Source organism: Gambusia affinis, linkage group LG15 (genome assembly GCF_019740435.1).
Source record: "Gambusia affinis linkage group LG15, SWU_Gaff_1.0, whole genome shotgun sequence".
Taxonomy (NCBI): Eukaryota; Metazoa; Chordata; class Actinopteri; order Cyprinodontiformes; family Poeciliidae; genus Gambusia; species Gambusia affinis.
This window is the reverse complement of record NC_057882.1, coordinates 9467284-9488451: the sequence shown is the minus strand read 5'-3', so window position 1 is coordinate 9488451 and position 21168 is coordinate 9467284. Positions and strand designations below refer to the sequence as shown.

The 21168-nt window shown below is 39.1% G+C and overlaps 2 protein-coding genes across 2 annotated transcripts; both read right to left on the bottom strand.

Annotated features, from left to right (window-relative positions):
* Positions 1 to 5466: 5466 nt before the first annotated feature.
* On the bottom strand, positions 5467 to 12847 carry LOC122845306 (V-set and immunoglobulin domain-containing protein 10-like 2). The gene is made up of 11 exons (XM_044141511.1): positions 12476 to 12847; positions 11786 to 12064; positions 11108 to 11383; positions 9342 to 9623; positions 9003 to 9260; positions 8625 to 8915; positions 8176 to 8532; positions 7129 to 7251; positions 6449 to 6473; positions 6268 to 6359; positions 5467 to 6125 (listed from the first exon to the last, which is right to left on the bottom strand). Exons 1-11 carry the CDS (start codon positions 12786 to 12788, stop codon positions 6058 to 6060), a joined length of 2364 nt encoding a protein of 787 aa, XP_043997446.1. The 5' UTR covers positions 12789 to 12847; the 3' UTR covers positions 5467 to 6057.
* Positions 12848 to 14198: 1351 nt separating this feature from the next.
* LOC122845305 (V-set and immunoglobulin domain-containing protein 10-like 2) lies at positions 14199 to 21161 on the bottom strand. The gene is made up of 9 exons (XM_044141510.1): positions 20999 to 21161; positions 18905 to 19258; positions 17701 to 17973; positions 17299 to 17574; positions 16808 to 17092; positions 16463 to 16720; positions 15465 to 15740; positions 14270 to 14538; positions 14199 to 14207 (listed from the first exon to the last, which is right to left on the bottom strand). The coding sequence occupies exons 1-9, from the start codon at positions 21159 to 21161 to the stop codon at positions 14199 to 14201; spliced, it is 2163 nt and encodes a 720-aa protein (XP_043997445.1).
* Positions 21162 to 21168: the final 7 nt, after the last annotated feature.

Below are 21168 nucleotides of genomic sequence, written 5' to 3'. Positions count from 1 at the left end.
TATAAATAGTTGGTCACTGATTTGGTGATAAAAAAGGTTACAGCTATCAGAAGAAGTGTCAAAGTACACAAGAAAAGCTGAGCCTGTTACGTACACCCTGCCTGACGAAGAAGCGTAATTTGAGTTGAGTCTCTTACCTCTGACATTGAGGTGAACGTAGTAATAGTAGACTACGGGCTCCTTGTCGATATTGTAGAAGGCCTGGCAGGTGAACAGGCCATGAGCAGCCAGAGGCAGTTTCTCAATGCTCACTGCTGCACTGTTTGAGATGATGGTCAACTGTCCAAGTGTTTCAGCAAACTGCTGGATCCTCGGCCCTTTCCCCAGATTATATACCACTGCTCTGATGGCGTCAGTGCCGGGCTTGGTGAAGCTCCATATGTAGATGTCAGGCACACTGGTGCCACACTCCAGGATCACGGCTTTGCCCACCACCCCATAAACGTCAGTATCCTGGTAGACCACCTCCCAGTTTGGATTGATCTTTACAGATGAAGTTGGGACAGGATACACTGCCGTGCCTGCAAAAGGGTCATGGAGAAAAATGGTGGTGTCATGTGCCCGGCTGGGGTTCTGCTGCAGGTTTGATTACAGCGCAAGTTTCAGGAGAGGTTTACAAGACTCCAGAACAAGTGTTGTCGATGCCGTCTCACTTTATTTTCAAATGCAACTTGGAAAAAAAATTATTTACCTTTTCAAATTTCCTATTTCTCTGAAATGATAGTCATGTTTAATTGTTATAAAGCAAATATAGAGGAAATGGCAGCTCAAAAACAGAGAAAAATTAAGGATTTAATTGTACAAATTATGTTGGAAGAAATCTGCCTTTAAAAGATTTTTATTTGTGGCATTTGTGGTCAAAAATACAGCGGAAGTGGAATGGAAAGGATGCAATCGTCTGATAAATTACTTGTTTTAATTTGTATTTAACTCTTTTTACAATTATTCTACACACTGACAGCTGATAAGAATACCTTTTATTTGTAGGTACCTAAAGAAAAACCATGCAATTAAATGTCAAAATAACATTGCGCATAAAAGGATCATCAAATATTTAAGAGCCAAAAAGTAATTTGTAATTGAATTCAAACACTGTCAATCCTTACCATGTGCAGAGAAGGAGAATGGACCGGTCGTGAGATAAAGAAAGGCCAGCCCTAACAGTTTGGCCACCATGGTATCATGATGATCCTGAGTCCAGCTGCTTCTTTACTCTGAGAAATACTGTAGAGCACAAACTGAGAAAGAAAACCCCACAAGAACTCCCAAAAAGAACCTGCAAACACCCAGGCTCTCCGTCTCAGTCACGGTTTCTTATCCACAGGTTTCTTCAAGAGTCCAGTTGGAGGCACTGACTTCATTAGGCTGAGAGTAGGAAGAGACTGATTTAGATTCAATTATTGATGTGTTTTTCCTTTCTCTCTGGTTCCCTGTGCTTCTCTGTGGGGTTAGAATGACACTGTGTTACTGGACCCCTGCATTATGTAGGACTGACTCATAGGGTTACCCTTCTGCATGCACTCATGCATGTTAAATAAGACAAAGTCAAGGCTGCATTATATAAATCTGACCTCTATGGTGCTAACATGAGCATTTCTTCATGCTGGACCGCCATATGCTGAGCAAAACGGCATAAGCAATTATATTACCTTTTCCACAATTCACTTTCAAAAAGAAATGTTTATATTTCTAGATTATGATGCAAAATATTCATACCCCGAGTCAGCATGATTTGATGTATTTTGTTGGTGAAATAACTCCGAAAGAAGTACATTGTTTTTAGACTTTTCACTGGAAATTTCTCTGTCACTCAGCGCTGTCCCTGCTGCATCCCCACAGCATGACACAGCCCCTTCCCTACTTCATCGAAGGCACAATGTGTTCAGGGTGAAGTCAGTATCAGTTTTCCTACACAAAGAGTTTTGCATGTAGACCCAAACATTAAATTTTGGTGTCATCTGTCCAGAACCCTGCCTTTCACATATTTGCTGTGTCCACTGCACGGTTTCATGTTACATAAAGGCCAAAACTAATGAGGTCAAAACTGATGTCTTGTCGTCAGATTGTCTCACCTGAGCAATGGGTCTTTGCAGTTACTCCAGAGTTGCCTGAGGCTTCTTTGCTGCTTCTTGTTTCACGATTTACTAGTCATATTACTTTATTTAGTGGTATCAGAGCAGAATGTATTTGTGCAATGTGTTGTTTTCTTTCCTTTTCACATTTAAGCATTTCTTTGTGTTGTCCTATCACCTCAAATCTTAATAGAATACAGATGTAAAAAAGTTCCAAGGGCATAGTTTTGTAAAGTAATACATTTACAGTGAGACTGCATAAGCGACACATTATCATTTCGACCCCTGAAGAAGATGAACCAAGGCATAAGTTTATCATAATATATTTTTTTAAATGCTTAGATTATTTAGATGAGCAGAATTACCAAGGTGAAGAAAAAAAACAAAAAAAGAAGGATGTTTTACAAATGGCAAGTAAATGGTCACATTAAACTTTCCTAATGAGGAAAAGGCCCCAAAACCAAACCTGGTTTTCAGTCATTTTAGCAAACAGTGTCCAGCCTGGCCTGGCATGAACCAGAGTGTTTCCTGCCCAGTCCTTCTTACCTTTACCCTGCCTTTGAGCACCTGACACCCCCATCTGCACTCCAGGAACATTACGTGTCTGGGAGATAGTGCTACTGACATTGAATAGTTCTCTCTTAGATTTAGATCCAATTCATTAAAGTGTTGATAATATGCACGAAGTTTAACATTTTGCAGCTCTGTTTGAAAAAAGAGCAGACAAGCCGTTGATGCTCAGGCAGGGAATCAAATTGAGGACAGAACGCTGTGGGGAAATAGTTAGGATTTGTTGAACTTTTTGTTAGATGCTATCTTACACTTATTATTATTTTTATGTTTCAAATGTTTTAATATAGTTTTGTTTTGCTTTAATAAAAATATGTCGAGTGGGAGATTTATGATTTACACAACAAAAGACTCCCCTCCAAAGGAAGTGAGTTCCAGAGTCTGGGGGACAGTGAATAAAAAGCTGTCTCTCTTTTGTTTTCACCTTTGGATGGGGCACCGTCAGCAGGCTCTGATTATTAAAGAACCTTTGCGCACTTGCCAGGAAAGTATGGATGCGGACGTCCTCTTGTGTAACCTAATGCTTGGCCATGGAGAGCTGTCAGAGTCAATACAGGACCTCAAAGGTGCACTCTGAAACAAAGTGGGAGCCAATGGAGTTCACTATTTACTGTTTGGCCTCCACAGGGCTGTGGAAGAATTTTGGCCCACTTCTCTATACAACGACTTTGCAGTCATGGAAGAAGGTGTTCTGATCAGACTGAAAACGTCAGCATAAATGCAACGTTTTTGGAAAATTAAGAAACAATCTGGGGATGCTTTTCTTCAGCAGAAACAAAGTGGAGCAGGAGTTGAGGGAAAGGTAGATTAATTAAATACAGGCAGTATTAGGAGAAAACCCCTTTGAGGCTGCAAAAGGTGATCTATTATGCTGGATGTTGATCTTTCAGCAGGACAGTGACACTAAAAAGCTAAATGTTTTAGATCAAAGTATGGTCATGTGTCAGAATAATTAAATCAAAATCAATTCAGACTTCTACTGAGAATCTGTAACACAACTTGGAAATTGATCATTGAGTCATTATGTAAAGAATAAATTAGCACAAAAAAGAAAAGTATTCCCATATATGAGGCTGGTAAAATGATGCCAACACCTGTGAAGACTGTAAAAGGTATTTCATGAAAAGTTAAAGTGGGTGTGAATACTTACAGTACAGACCAAATGTCTGGACACACCTTCTAATTGAATTCAATTGCAAGGTGTGTCCAAACTTTTGGTCTGTACTGTATGCATAAAAATATGAAATGCAAATTTCATATTTTCTTTCCTATTTGTTTCATTGATATCGTAGTCATACGACCTATTACACTCTGCACAAAAAGAATGATATAAAGGTTGCAAAAAGCTATAGTGGTGGGTTGATATCTCCATGACTAACCCCATTAAGTTAAAATAAAAGGTTTCACATTGTAATCTCTAAGGTCAGGAAGGATTAAAGAGGCACAGAAACTTTTTCAACCAGATTAGGATCTGAATAGATTTTAAAAACCGGGCATCTGATCATAATTCTGTGCGCTCACAATGTTCTGCAATATCCACGGCTTTAAATTCCCACATTTAAAGATAAACTCTAACGTAGTTATTTATCTTCATGGATGCACCATTTCTGAATTTTGCGTTTCATTTTGATAATAGACTAAGAAAGCTTATACAAGCGAAAGAGGAGAGACGGTTAAGTGGATCCGTGAGAATGTAATGTGAGATGTTTTTCATGAATGGATGCAGGACAGAGATCAGTTTTCGTTGCCTGGCAAGGGCAAGCAGAGACTCAAAGGTAAGGTTAATAGCTCTACGAGGTTTCAGTCTACAGCTGATATCCATATGAAATGATACAAGTTACATTAAATAAAATGAGAAACAAAACAGCCATTGTGCTTCTTTTAATCTACTCAATGTGCTCTTAATGTTAAAAACTGTTTATGCACCAAATGTAAATCTGAAACTGTTTCAATTTAAGGAGGGGATTTTCCAGTCAAATCCTATTTGGGATTTTTAGAAATTGGAATTTTAGGAATTATTAGAAACTGAAAACCGTCGTTTTGAGCTGGAACACATACATTGTTCACGTTCTGGGATTTAACACTAAACTATTCATGAACCTAAACCCTGGTTTAACGTAGCTAATACAGCTAAAAGCTCAAAATAACTCACTATTTCTGACCATGAAGGTGACCTAAACCTGAAAGGAATTTAATCTTGTATTAGTTGGGATCCAGTTCACTGCAGAGAGGGATTTAGAAACTCCCAGTTCCTTACCAATGCTTTGCTGCTTTTTTCTGTCCTACTTTAATTTTGTACCTAGAAATAAGCCAGGTATGTTTTTATGAACCGTGTTTATTATCATTCATAAACTACTCAAATCTCACTGGCAATTTAATTGTCATTATTATCTACACACAGTTTCTATTTTTATTCCTTGTTTTGGCCTTTGACTCAACATTTTGTTTAACACATTTTAACACATTTGTTATGGAAAACCAGAATTTAGAGAAACCATAATTTCAATAATTTTCTGATCTCTTCTGCGGTTAAGTGATGGAATAATTGAAAACTTGGCAATATGAGGCCAAATGAAAAAAATATTTTACGAGTATCGGATTTGCTCGTAAAAGTAGTGACCATGTAATTAAATAGGTTGGAAACACCCCTCAGCAGACAGTAACACATTCAACTTCATAAATGACATTTCAGATTGTGTCATAATCTGAAATTATACTGCCTTAATCTGAAATTGGAAAGTAAAAGAATTAGTCTTAAAATTGAGAGGAAGGAAATCTTCCTTATTTTAATGTCATTTTACAGATTCAGTACAGGAAGAAAAAAAACAATTCCTAGAGATTTAATGGGAAAAAAAACATCTAGTGTAAAAATGCTGAACCTTATGTAAAACTGACTTTTGATTTACTTAAACAAATTGAATTGAGCATAACTTAACCATTTTCAAAAGCATACACATAGTATTTTGTGACACAGACAGTCTTGGAGATAGGTTTGCATGTTGTAGAAATAAAAACACACTTTTAATGTTTGGGGAAATAAACATAAAACCTTATCTCAGCATGCTGTCAATTGCTTGTAAAGGCTAAATGACACTGAGTGGTAAAGAACTGTGAAAAATCTAATAGTAACGTAATTACACATTGCACAGGTGACATTCAGACACAGATCTTTCTGTTTTCTGGCTTCCTTCATTCCTTCATCTTCTGCAGCTGTGGAAAAGTTAACTAAAAAATAAATCTCGGTCACTACCTAAACAAATAAATTGTTCATACATTGATAAAATGCCTTGATGTGACGAATCAAACTGCCTACAGTCTATAAAACTAATACGGGATTGAATAATACCCAAATGATTTAGATTTGTACAATTAGGATCTTGCAGCTGGTGCAAACGGCGGTAAAAGGCTCATTACGTTACTGCAGTGGGAGATGCTTGCCTGCGGCGAGAGAAGATGATGCCTTTGGTTCTGCTGAAGTTGTACCTGGAAAAAAAGAGCGTAATATTTCTACAATTCCCTATGAACGTTCAAGACTGTGCTTTACTGTCCTGTTTTTATAGTGTGATGACATTTAGGCTCTATCCTTAGATTGATCAAAAATGTGTTTGATATGACTTTTTCTTGCCTGATCCAGTAGTGTTCTCTAGCCCACCATCTGAGTCGGCAACCACCTCATCCTCTGGGAAGTTAATATTTTCTCTGGATTGGCTGTGCTGCCTGGAATAGCAATAAAAAAACAAATAAAAGAAAAAGAAAAAAAACTAAAGCTGCCTTGTTTGTCTAGAGATAATTGCTTAAATACTCACGAGCCAAAAAGCATTGCATGTAGTCCTGAGGAAAGAAAGCAAAAGCTGTTAATATAGCACAACACATTTTAGTGTCTATATCAAAGCAACATTAAAGAATTTTATTTTAAGGCTTCTACTGCCTTAAAACAACTTCAGTCCCAAAAATGTTATGGGGTTTGTGCAAACAGCCAGCAATTGGAGGTTGGGAATATTGCATTAGCAATGAGCTTCCTGTGTGCAACACATGCTGTTAGCAGAACATGTTAAATATATTAGGTCAGAACAAAAGTCTGATAGAACGGTAAATCAGTATAAAAATAAAACCAAATGTCTTTACTTAACGCACTATTTTCGCATTTTACATCAAAATCACTGTTGGCAGATAGCCTCTAGCTTCCACTTCCTGTATAGCGAATCATTAGTTTATTTGCTAATAAACACCCAGTTCTAATGTGAAAATAGTTAAAACATTTCTAAAGTAATGCTTGCATATACAGCTTTAATTTTTTAGGACTCAAGTTTTTAAAGACAGTAAAAGCCTGCTTTGGTCTTGGTCCCAATTTCGCTAGCCATGAGCTTGAGCCAGCGCTACAAACATATCTGGATTTATACTAAACTAAAATGCAAGCAGAGTTTTTGAGGACAAAATATATACAGCCTATAACTTTTTCAAAGAGCCTTTGATGTGGGGGACTTACGAGGATTGCTATCCCGGTTCCGTATGATGAAAACAAGCAGCAGCACAGTAGGAATGGCTGCAAAGAGCATCCCACCAACAGCTGCTCCAACCACAGCAGGGTACATGTTGTCACGCAGCTCCACTGCAAAAACATCACAGTTGCACAAAGATTAAATATAAAAAGCTTTTTCCCAGTGGAATAAACTCCACAGCTGTATCTGTCTCACCAAGTTTCTTTTCAGTAGAATCACCTCATCACTCTGAAAGTATATTACTAATATCCAATTATGGCCAACAGCTCTCTGAATATTTTCCTGTTTAAATTAGAATTTATGTGAATTATCTGGTATTGAGATCTGCCTCTTACACTAATCATAAAATGGTTTCATCCTTATTATTCCATCGCAATAAACAGAAAAAATTCTGCAATTATTGAAAAAACAGAAACTTAAATGGATGTAGCCTATTGGAAAAAAAATCTATAAAATAATGTGAAGGGGAAGCAAGTGAAAGATGTAAAGTGCATGTCATTGTTTCCACAGGCAGGGCAGAGTACCAAAAAATGTACTCAAGAAAGAGCAGCACTAATTTTTACTCAAGTATAAGTAAAAGTAGCCATCCAAGAAATTATTCAGGTAAGAGTAAAAAGTATTTGGTGAAACAGTCTACTCAAGTATTGAGTAAGTGATCAAATTATCACTCATTTAATACATAAAATTACGTAATCAGATGGACCAAAATATAAAGCTAAGTAGAAATTTTGGTATTTTAAGGATGAAAATGTAAACAACTCATATAAGTAACAAAAATGACAATCAGGCAAAAATAAATAAAATTCCAAATTAATTTCTTTATTCTTCATTCAGTGAAGTTACTCAGAAAATTCTGAATTTTACTCAAGAGCAGGGATACTTAAAAACAAAATTACTCAAGTAAAAGTAAAAAGTACATTTTATCAAAAAGTTATTCAAGTAAATGTACCTACATTTACTTAATCAATTCTTTCAGATACTTTCTCTGAGAGAAAATACGTTTGACCAAGCTTTCTAAATTTTCTCTTTGTTACCTGGAGTCTTGGCTACAGACGGGTGTCCGATGGTGCGGTGGTTGACGGGTGTTATGCGGAACTGGTAGGTAACGGTCGGAGTCAGGCCTCGAACTGTGTGACTCCTGCTGCCTGGATCCTGGATGACGGTACGGTACCAGTCTTGGGAGGAAATCCTCTCCTCCATCTGCAGCTGTGAAATATTGCTGCTCCCTCTCTTGTTTGGTCGCTCAGACACCCACCGGTGCTCCAGGTGGAAACCAGTCCATCCTCCAGTCTCCTCCGTACCGTTGACCTGCCACTCCAGCTCCACCTCATTACGCTGTCGGCTGTTGTACGTCGCTCTGATCAGGGTTGCATTGGGTGGCATGGGGTATCCTGATGCAGAGGCAAAGCAGAAAGAAATGTGCCCTCAAAACTGATCTAGTAATAGCTATTACGAAATTTAGACAATCCAAAGAGATTCCTACTCTTGACCACCAGAGTGATGTTGATCTCAGCGCCTCCCACTGCGTTTGAAGTGGAGCATCTGTACTCTCCGCTGTCCTGCATCTCGTCGGTTTCTCTCACAGTCAGGTTGGCCCAGGCAGACGTTCGCAGCAGCATGTACTTCGACGTGTCTCGGACATCCACGCCCTGATTGTTGAACCAGGTGATTTCATTGGCTGGAAGGTAATTGGCTCTCAGATTGCAGGTGAGCTGAACGTCACTTCCCTCGTACACAGAGATGACTCTGCGCTGCGTCAACAACACCGGGGCCTCTAAAAATGAAATAGGCTATAGTAAGTAATTTTTTGTGCAGTTCCTTCTGCTGTTTACTGTTTGGTACAGTGATCGTTAGGACTGACCCAGTGTGAGCCTACAACTCTTTGCTTCCACCAGAAGTGGGTGTTTAGCGTAGCAGGTGTACGGTATCCCACTTCGGGCCATCCCATAACGGAGGACCAGGATGTTGGAGTTTTCTTGTCCTCCTTTGCTTTGGCCCCCTGGTCCTTCCCACCACACTAGGGCCTTTGGGGCCCCTCCATCCCAGGAGCAGGACAGCATCAGGTATTGCTGAGTGTTCGTGACGTAGGCAAAACACACCGGTTCTGCAGGAGGAATGTCTGTAAGGTGAAAAAAGCAGAGTGTTAATTTTAACAACAACTTTTCGGTGTTGATTATTTCTTTTTTATGTGTGAACCTACATGTACGCGTGCTGCATTCTGCTTGCTGTTTTATGACAGGATGTGCACCAATGCAAGTGAACAAGCTGTTGTTAGGAATCCTGCCTTCAGACGGCAGCAAGATGGCAGCACTGTTTTGTAGATTCGTTTGCAGTTCTGTTTCCTCCTGTTCTGCTTTTATTCCATCCCCAGTCCAGCGAAGGGACGGAGAAGGGAGTCCACCAGACCATGAACAGAGAAGACTAAGAGATGTATGATTCTGAGCCGCTTCCATAGAGCAGGAGGGGGAGCCAGCTGGAGGGTCTGTGGGAATTTAGTATAGATCAGTAAATTGATAAGTGAGTCAGAAAAGACATCATGTTCAGTTAAGTAGATGGTTTAGGTTTTTTAAAAATAATTTTTTTTTACCAATTATATGAGATCTAATGTCCTGAATGTGTTTAAAATGATCAAACATCCCTTTATGAGGAATAAAGGGAATGGAAATGAATTAGATAAGCACATCAGACAGGGAGGTAAAATTGGGAGGATGAACTGTATGGCACTATATTTGTACTTTACTTTACTTCTCACTATTCATAGACAGATGCATCTCCATGTACAGCATCATTTTTGAAGCACTGGGTTCAGATCTTATTTTTTAGGCTGAAATCACTTTGTGTCATTTCCCAGTTATAAATGTGAATTAATCAATTTAATCTGAAGTTCCTCGAGGCTCTATTTCCAGACCACTGTTAAATAGCAAGTTTTATAACATATATTATCATATGTATTCTGATGACTTTTGAATTTTGGACTTTATATTTTTATGTGTCCATGACCACAGTTTTTTTACAGTTAATAATGAAAGTACGTTCATCATGCTAACGAGTGGGAAGGTAGGAATTTCTTCAAGCTTAATGTAAAAAGGACAGAGGTAAGTAGATTCATTGAGGTTACCTTGGGTGTTGGTACCATCTCAGATTTAAATTTTAGTTTCAGCAGAAAGTGTGTTATTAAATCAGGCTACTACCATCCTTAAACAAATTCCTATAATAAAGGCTTTCCTTTCAATAAATTGCTCTAAGGAAGTACACAAAGTGAAAACAGGAACCAGCTACACTAAACAGGAGTAAATAAAAACAGCCAAAGCCTCACTTTGACTACGTTCTCACTGCAGCATGAAGTGACCCAATTCCGATTTGTTGTCAATCGGACTTTTTTTTTGTTTTTTTGTTTTTGTGGGGGCGTGGTCGTTCACACTTCCAAACATGTGCGACCAGTAAGTGTTCTTCAGTGGGAAATGCGAACGACCTGAAAGTGTCTCGCATGCGCAGTACAGGGCGCAACAACGTCACACATGGAGAGTGCGCTCAAGGTTCTGCCAACCGCCATAAAAAAGAAGTAGTGTTTGCGGAAGTAAACGTGGATGCTAACGGTGGAGCATAGCTTTCGATTTTTAACTTAAAAATTTGAAGTTGTTGTCTGACGAGAGCCAGCATATTAACAACTTAATCCTCATAATAATCCGTCATGGTTGTTGTTTTTCTCTCTTCCCGCTTGTTTGTCGAGTATCAATGACGTTCAGATCGGATGATTGCGACCTGGCCGTTAGGATTCAGGTCACATCTGAAAAGATCAGATGCGCATGTGTCGGATATCCAGGTAGCCTGGGTTGCATTCGAAAAAAATCCAACATGTGTTGTTGAGGCAAACAAATCAGAATTGGGTCACTTCAGGCTGCTCAGAATTGTTACCATGGTTTTCATTTATGTGAATGCTGGTTCAATGTCAGAGGTCACACTCACAGTAGACAATAAGGCTGACGGTTTTCCTGGAGCGCGTGTTCAGGTGTGAGTTTTGTGCCAAGCAGGTGTAGTCACCGGTGTGCACACGGAGGATCTTGGCAATGGTGTACTGTGGGCCGGTGAACACCTGGGAGTTGTTGTAGAACCAGATGTACTGACTGGCTGGATTGGACTGGGCTTGACATGACAAAGAAACCGGCTCAGTTTCCAGAGCTGAGAATCCTCGATCTGTTATACTGTATGAAGTCACGTCAATCTGAGGAACATCTGGGCCAACTGAGAACAAGAAGAGCGTGAACACAGTCAAGAGCTGAACGCTCTGCTGAATATAGTAAATTAGCTTGTAAATAAGCACTAGAAGATATGAGAAACGTGTTGGTAACTGTTGTCTAGGTTAGCCATATGAAATTTACTAAGCAGCATTTTGTAGAACTTTACATTTTCAGAATTTACATGATAACTTGATTTTGTTCTGTCAGGATCCGCTCCTTGTTACACAATTACTCATGAGAGCTTCTGTGTCAGAACTTAGTAGGTACATTTACTTTGTTGTAAATGTTATGCAACTTACTGTTTACTTCCAATTAAAAATTTGTAAAAGTATTAGGTTAAAAAAAACAATGTTTGGAAAGATTATAAGCTCCTACTAACATGTACATATAATTAGCAATTACTTACAGATAATGTCCAAAAACACCCAGTCAGAGTTTTCAGTGTTGAGAAAGTTGCTGCCTATACAGCGGTACCGGCCACTGTGGCTCCGGTTGACGTTGCTCATGGTGATAATGCTGCTGCTGCTGCCCTGAGCAAATGTTGTGATGCTGCCTCTTTCAATTTCTCGCTGCCACACATACTGGATGGGCTCAGTCCCATTTTCCACGTTGCACTGCATCTTTACCGTCGCTCCTTCCACTGGGAGTGTGTCTCTTATCAGGACAGATGGTTTACTAACAGGGACTGTGAAAAAACAAATCCAGCAACAAGTCAGTCAAAGGCTCACATATATGTAAATATTTTATGTAGACTTGGTTGCATTTCAAAATATTGCAATAACAGAGTACAACAGTGGTTGTATTTGTTTATTGGTCAGGTTTTGCCTTGGTTTTTAAACTGACTATAACTAATAAATTTATGACAAACAGGTTATAAAGTGGAATAAGTAAAAATGATCATTTGTATCTTTATGTTATACCAGAAATTATATGGCCCTGTGAAAAAAATATCCACAAACTGGCAATTTTATGTTGTATCAACACAAATTTAGCAACCATTTTCATCATTGTTAAACAAACATTAAATATTTGAGTGTACAAATCTGCAAGCACATTGAGTGCCAGTCTTATGCTGTTTGTGACCATGAGCACTGACCCAGTGTAAGTCCACAGGTTTTTGTTTGAGTCACAAGCGGGTGTTTAGCAGCGCATACGTAGGCCTTCCCAAACTGAAAGGCGCTGTAACGAACAACCAGAACGTTGGAGCTCTCTTCTCCGTCTTTGCCCTGACCACCTGGACCTTTCCACCACAGCAGCGCTGTCGGGAACCCTCCACCCCAGGAGCAGGACAGCACCAGAAACTGTTTGTCATCCGTCACATTGGCGAAACACACCGGCTCTGCAACGGGGGTATCTAGAGCAGAGGGAGTAAAACAGGACTGAGTGACTTTCTTTCTCTCATTCATCATTTGTATGGAGCTTTCTGGACTCACATGTGACTGTGCTGCAATTCATCTGTTGCTTTAGAGCAGGATGGGAGCCGTGACAGGTAAACAAGCTGCTGTTAGCGGTTAAACCTCCAGAGGGCAGCAAAACGTGTGCGCCCATTGGATTTATTTGTTGTCCTGCAGGGATCAGGTCTCCAGTCCAGTGAAGGGACGGGGAGGGGAATCCACCGGGCCAGACGCAGAGCAGCTTCAGTGAGGTGTGATTCAGAGCCGGCTGCACGGAGCAGACGGGGGAGCTGTCAGGTGGATCTGCAGGAATTAAATGTGTACAGTAAGAAGTGAGTCACTGGGGAGGGAAGTGCACTAATTATTTGTTCAGATTCACTGACATAGCTTATGTAGATAATTTATTAATTTCCAGCTGTAGGTTGTCAGAAAAGCAACTATCTACATGATCCCATATTCTCGACTGCCTGCATTTAAATGTGGTATGTGGCAATAACTAGAAAGAAATGTACAAAATACTTCTGCGTGTAAAATAATTTTATTGAATCGTGATTGAAAATAAAGTAGCAGATGAATCTGTCATTAATAAGATCAATTGTTATTGGTATGACTTAGAAAATATTGCATACCAAATGGTGTCTAACAATTTATATCAAATTTGTCATAATAAGAAAAAGTCTATTGAATCTGTGGGAACTAATGTATAAAAATATATAATCATTTAATTCTTAAGATTTCATATTCGTCTGTGAAATTAGGAGAATCCTTTTCAATGATTTGTTGAAAGTTAAGAAGTTTTGAAGTTATTTTCTGTTAAATCCTTGTATGCAGCTAATATCTGCAGCAGATAACTGTATTAATGTCCTATCTGAGTGGAAATCTGGATTAAGTAGACCTTAAGACTGAAAGTATCAGTTTGTCCAAGTTGGCCCAAAACCAAAGTAAATTTTCATCATCTTAAAACAACTAAAAAATATTCAAGTTATATTGCAATTTAGACATTTAAACTATTGTTATGTTTGCATTGTGCATTTATTTGCCTAGGAAATAGAGATGGGAGGTGGTAAGGCATCAATAATACTGAAAATGTATTGAGAATGAAGAAAGCATTTGATAAAACTATTTGTGAGTAAAATGTATGGATCTGCGTGAAGTGGTTAAATAAAAAAATATTTGGGATTTTAGTCAAATCATCTTGTGATGACAGAAAGATGCCAATGCACCTTCTTGCTTTGAGGACTGTTAGTTTTGTGATTGAAACTAGAAATAAGGTTTTGTATAAAAACTGAACCATCAATAACATCAAATCAGAAGAAAACTTCAGATTGATTAAATTAAAGTAAATAAAATGTTCTGTTGAAATTGATAAAAATGTGATACATTTCACTTTTGACTTGCCTGATGTTGTACTATGACATATTTGGATCAAGGAGCCTGCAGGGATGCAGCATAGAAAGAGGAATGGTCTGAATTTTAAAGTCCCACTTACAGTAAACCGTCAGGGTGATGGTTTTCCTGGACTGCGTGTTCAGGTAGGAGTTTTGTCCCACACAGGTGTAGCCACCGGTGTGCAGACGGAGGATCTTTGTGATGATGAGTTGTGGTCCAGAGTACACTTCAGAGTCATTGTGGAACCAGACGTACTGACCGGCTGGATTGGACTGGACTCGGCATGTCAGTGAAACCGTCTCATTTTCTAGCGCAGTGTAGCCTCTCTGTACAACACTGGATGGAGCCACGTCTATCTGAGGAACATCTGGACCAACTGAGCAGAAATAACATGAACATTGTTTACATCAATGCTGTCAATCATCTGTCTTTAGAATGGGGCAGCTGTTAAGTTGACAATGGTTCATTAATCACCCAAAGATGTTATTTTTTTTCTTTGGGGTAACACTTTATTTGATGGGTTGTGAATAAGACTGTCATGACATCGTCATAAACATGACATAACACCTGTCATGAACATGAGTAAGTCTTCATGAATATTTATGACTATTGTCCTAAAGTGTCTTTCGGTAAATCTTGACACTTTTAATACAAAGTTGACATTATTCAAAATGTCTTCGTTATGACAACTTGACATTAACCAAGAAATCATAATCTGACATTAATTAGTTATGAAAGTATTACTGATTAAGCTTTAATAACATAAAGCTACAGAATTTGTAAAGTTTAATCAGTAATACTTTTATAACAAATTTATGTCAGATCATGATTATTGGTTAATGTCAAGTTGTCATAACGAAGCAGTGCATAATATTAAGGTGGAAGGAAAATTATAAATGCTTTTATTTTTTTCTGCAATCAAATATCTGAAAAGTGAAATGTGCATATGTAAACAGGTGATCTCATGCACCATTTGCTGCATTTACAGCTGCAGGTTCACGCAGTTTTAACTTGTGGAGTGTTTTTGTCCCAGTCCCAAATCTTTTTGCAGCCTCCGTTGGGTTTCCTTCCATGACTCTCCTGGTTTTAGTTCATTCTGACTAGTTCTCCTGTCCCTGCTGAAGAAAAGCCTCCATTTCTCTGAGGCTTTAACAAAGCAGCCTCATTTATGCTAATATCAAATTATATGTAGGGTAGCTATTAATTAAGTTGTGGAGTGCAAAGCAAATAAGGCAAATTTAGAACATTTAATGCAAAATGCAGAGCACAAGGAATTAATTTAGTGGATCCTTTACTACTTACATGTGACGTTGAGCCATAACTTTTCTGAGCTCTCTCTGTTGACGGCGTTTCCTGCAGCGCATCGGTACCAGCCAGTCTGGTTACGGACAATGTCTGTGATATTAATGAAGCTGGTGTTGCCCTGTGCAAACGTTGTGACGTTTTCATTATACAGTTGATGCTGCCACACGTAATGTATTGGCTTAGTTCCATTTCCAATGTTGCATTGCATCCAGACAGAAGATCCTTCCTTTGGGGACGCGTTGCTCATCAGGAGGAACGGCTTACTAACGGAGACTACAAAGAAAAGGAATCGCAAATGTAAGGAGACTGAAGACAATATATTGTTCACCGAATGAAGAGTTTTTATTCATGGTGTGTGAAACTGGAAATTGCATTACTGAGCTATTCTACATTCACTCAAAGTATCTGACACCTGGGGTCAGGTTGGCGTTTCCAAACACCCTTTACAATGGATGACATTGTAAAAGGTGTTGGCTGTATTGGCTGGTTAAGCTTCTTTTAACTCTGTTATGCAACCTGCTTTGTACACTGCGTTCAAATCTTGACAGGCCTTGAGAAGCAGAAACTAAAACACAATTTATTAAATTTTACGATGTTCAAAGCAAAATGTTTAGTGTATGAAGCAGGAGAATAACTTTTTCTGCACTTCCGCTGGAAAAATGTAAGTTTAGTCTGTGTCTTCAGTAAGAAAGGTGTTCAGAACCAAATGATAAATTATTTATCCGAGCATCAGACTGGTACTAATTACGACCAAATGCTTGTTTTTGAGTGATGAATTTTAGGGACAAAAACAATCTTATCGTTTTTTTTTGTTTGTTTTTGTTTTGTTTAAAAAAAAAAAAAGACCATTAGCATGTTGCATGTAATGAAACCATAAAAATTATTTACAAAAAGATAACTCTCACTTCATTTATGCATCGCAGGTTTTTCTGCACATTTCAAAATTCATTGGAAGTAATAATTGACTGTTCTGTACAGCGAAGCTGAGCACTGACCCAGTGTGATTCTGCAGGTCTTTGCTGCAGTCAGAAGTGGGTGTTTGGCATAGCAGGTGTAGGGTTTCCCACTGTGGGCAGTCCCATAAGGAAGGACCAGGATGTTTGAGTCTTCTTGTGCATCCTTGCTTTGGTTTCCTGGTCCTTCCCACCACAACAGTGCTTTGGGTAGCCCTCCAGTCCAGGCGCAGGACACCATCAAATACTGCCTATCATTGGTCACGTTGGTGAAACACAGCACCTCTGAGGGAGGGATATCTGGTGTGAAGAAAAAAAGAGGTGAAATGTGCAAGTTTTCTGTCCAGTTAGTTATGAGAGATTTAATGTTCTTATTCTGGTTCTCACAGGTACGCGCGCTGCACTCTGTAGGTTGTTGTAGAGCAGGATGGGAGGCGACGCATCTGAACAAGCTGCTGTTGCGATTCAGCGTCTCAGACGGGAGCATCATGACGTTGGTAGTTAGACGAGGTTGTTGCCCTGTGTCGACCTGTTTTTGTCCTGCCTGTGTTGGGTCTCCGGTCCAGTTGAGGGACGGGGAGGGAAATCCTCCGAGCCAGGAGCAGAGGAGCCTGAGAGCAGTGTGGTTGAGTGCTGACTCCACAGAGCACACGGGGGAGCCATCTGGAGGGTCTGCAGCACCAAAAAACGCGTGTTATCAATAAATTTGCAATGAATTAGAGCTTAAATTAAGCTCTAATTAATCCTGAAAAATTTCAAACATTTTTCAGGATGTTTGAAATGAAATTTTCTAACATGGACGAACTTGAGACTGACAACAAAGATTAATGTGGGAAAGTGATGATTAATTAAATGTTCTGGTCAAAGGTCACACTCACAGTAAACAGTCAGGCTGAGGGTTTTACTGGACTGGGTGTGGAGGTGGGGGTTCTGGGCCAAGCAGGTGTAGTTTCCAGTGTGGCTTCGGAGGATCTTGTTGATAGTGAGGAGTGGTCTTGTGTAAATTTTTGAATCATTGTAAAACCAGATGTACTGACTGCCTGGATTGGACTGGGCTTCACAGTGCATGGAAACAGTCTCATTCTCCAGAGCGGAGTATCCATGATTTGTTATATGGAATGGAATCACATTTATCTGAGGTTGATCCGGACCATCTGAAGACAAACAATATGAGCAGAGTGTCAAAATGTGGAGCAACAAACAGGAGGAAAGCATTTTGATGCAATATTTTTTTTATCTGCATCTCATCTGCTCCTTGTAGGAAAATCCAAAATACTTACATGTGACATTTATCAGTAAGCGGTCAGAGGTCTCATTGTTGACAGCATTGCTGACTTCACAGTGGTACCAGCCAGTGTAGTTTCTGTTGATTCTGGTCACAGTGATGATGCTGCTGTTCTGTGATAAGTCAGAAATGTTTTCATTGAGAGTTTTATGTTGCCACTTGTACTGAAGCGGTTCAGAACCATTTTCAACACTGCAGTTCATCCATATTGACGATCCTTCAATTGGAGATGCTTCACTCATCACGAGATACGGCTTACTCACAGGAACTGTATCAGAAACATAATCACAGAAGGCAGTGATGTTTTAGAAGTGCAACACTGTCAATTAAATTTTTAAGTTTTCTACAGATTCATTTTAACCTGAATTTTTCATTTCTAAATAACTTGTAGGAAACATCACCAATGGATTTGGAGCAGCTAGCTTGACGTTTCTCCCTTTGTCTAGTACTCATGTGTCAGTGCTTTTAGTTTAATGTTTTGTTATCAGACATTGTGCCTTTGGTGCTAACTCTGTTTTTTGCCAATAAGAACAGACACACAAATCTAAAGATCTTACTGTCTAAATCTTTTTGTAAAAATGTAGCAGGCGGGTTGCTGAAATTAATCAAGATTTTGTTCAAAATCATTCACCTGATCAAATCTGTTACTGCAAATTGACTACAATCTACTTGAATGCTCCTGAAAAGGCTCATGTCATGACTCAGTCCCATTCGTTAAAATGTTTATATGCTAGCTCTGTCTACACTAAACAACCCAAACTGATTTCACATGGAATGACCCACTGAGCGCTACCAGAACTGGGCCTTCATTGTTTGATTGTGTTTGATAAAGTCAACGTAAACCTTCCAATACCCTCAGCGGGGAAACATGAAACTGGTTTCCTGTTGGAAGGGGCATTTGTACTGCGAGTTGTCTTTGCTTAGACGGTGATTGGGATAAATGGCTGCCATGTTTTTTCTGAAGCTTGAGGTTTATCAGAAAAGACATAGGAGGTCAGGGGTTCTGATTGCCATTTTAGCTGCTAATCTCAAAAGCTAATCTCAAGTATTGTTCCTGGAATTTGTTCAAGTTCTCCCAGGTTGGGGCTTCAAAATGTGTTATTCTGTTGCATACTTTGTCTGTTCTCAGAGGTTATTCCAGTGTTCAACTATGAGGGTACCCTTCTAACCATAGTCATACCTGCAGGTGAGACTCTTACCTTGGACAGTCAGATGTACGTAGTAGTAGTAAACTATAGGCTCATGTTCAATGTCATAGAAAGCCTGACAAGTGAACAAACCATGTGCAGCCAGAGGCAGTTTCTCGATGCTTATTGATGCCGTGTTTGGGAGGATTGTCACTGGTCCGACCATCATAGCTAACTTCTGGATCCTCGGTCCTTTCCCCAAATCGTAGAGCACTGCTTTGATGGCATCAGTGCCTGGCTCAGTGAAGCTCCATATGTATAAATCAGGTAACGCTGCTCCACATTTGAGAACCACAGCTTTATCCACCACCCCATACACACTGGCATCCTGATACACCACCTCTCCAGTGTGATTTATCTGAAGGGCTGAAGGAGAGAAATGACACCATGTTTTGTCAATAAAATATGTGTGTTTGTGTGAAGGAAACAAAGATGGAGGTGTCATGTGCCTTGCCTATGTTCAGCTGAAGCCAGGATTGATTACACGCACACACAAAGTTTTGTTTTACTTATATATAAGGTTATATATAGGTTTGAGACTCTGTATATGCTAAACGTATTTAGCATTGCTTTTTGTTCACTACACTACCAATGTGTACCATGGTATTATTTTTCAGTCATGAGTGAACTAAAAGAGAATAACATATGAACTTAAACAGTACTGATCTTTTGCAGTTGTGAAATTACATAACAGAGACAAATATATAGATAGATAAAATCCTTACCGCATGTTGCTAAAACTAATAAACTTGTTGAAAGAAATACAAATTCTAGCTCTAGCACTCGGGCCACCATTGTATCATGATGATTCTTAGTCCAGCAAGAAGTTTAATCCAAAAAATGGGATAGACATTGAAGGCTGAAGCTTACAAACACCAAAAAGAAAATCCCCTTTCTAGTACATCCTTTCTGTTTCTTTGTCTCTCCAGTCCAAATGATTCTTCATGATTGCTGAAGGCACAAGGACTAAATTTAAAAACTTGATTTTGCCTTGTCCAGTCTTGGTATTTGTTTTCTCTGCCCGTCTTTCCTCCTTTCTTTTCCTTCAGGGTTAGGATAACACGGGGATCGCAAGCTCATCCATTATGCAAGACATTTGCATGGGTGAACGGCTCAGACTTCCACACACACATACTCATGCATAAATGCACATACCTGCACATTACCTAACACAAGCAGAGTTGTTTGGGGCGACCATTCAAAGTTTTACCTGAATAATTTGGAATTCAATCTGGATTCAAACCCATTTCATAAAGGAATGCAAACGTGAATTAGACATCTGAAAAGGCACATTCTTTAAGGATTCATACCAAATTGTGTGGTCAAACTTACATTTGGGTTGGGTTACAAAGATATTTCCAATAAACAATACAGTAGATCACGATAAACTATAGTGTCAGCTCAATCTCAACAAAACAAACTATTTTAGTAATACAGTAGTTACTATTTATGTGATGTGCATTTCAACCCCCTTTTCTCTGAAAGTCCTAAAAAAATCTAACTTAATAAATAGTCTTTTTTTTGTGCAAGTTAGTCTTCAGTCTTAAGCTTACATATATATTTTTGTAAAATCATGTCAGAGTTTTTTTTTCAAACTGGAGTTTAGCAATTCATTGTTGAATCCGCCATCAGTAAGTGAAGAGTACACCACAACTACAAACCTTTCTAGACATGCTACTCTCTTTCCATGCCAGTAAGGAGAGTATTAACCTTCCCATATTTCTGATGTGTTGTTGAAGCGACAGTCTTTTACCATTTCTGTTACCTACCAGATATTCTACCAGTGATTCCAACAACATATAAGATGCTGCTCCAACAAGAAGGAAATCTTAACAACAGATGTAGGGTGTCAAGGTATTCAGGAATTATTGCAAAGCATGGTTAATCTTTTGGGTGACAATGCTAAACTACGCATTAGCAATGAAGGGAACGTTTTTACACAAAACCCTCTGAAAGTCTTCCAAGGTCTTTAAACCAACCATCCATCCAACCGTTCAAAAAACCATCTGTCGGCAAAAAAAAAACTGACCATGATCACATCAATATTCTAAAGAAAAAAGTTAAAGATAAATGCAGCAAAACAGCATTTATCTTTGTAATATTTACTCCACGCCAGCAGGGGGCGGGTGGCGGTTTTAGTGTCCTGATTGTATTTTCCCTCATTGCTGCATGACACTTGAACTGAACAAGCCGTTTCCTCGTCTTTCTCCTGTTCTTCAGGAGTATATCTGTCAACAGCGGTGCTGTCGCTACGGTACCCGTTACACATGCAAAAG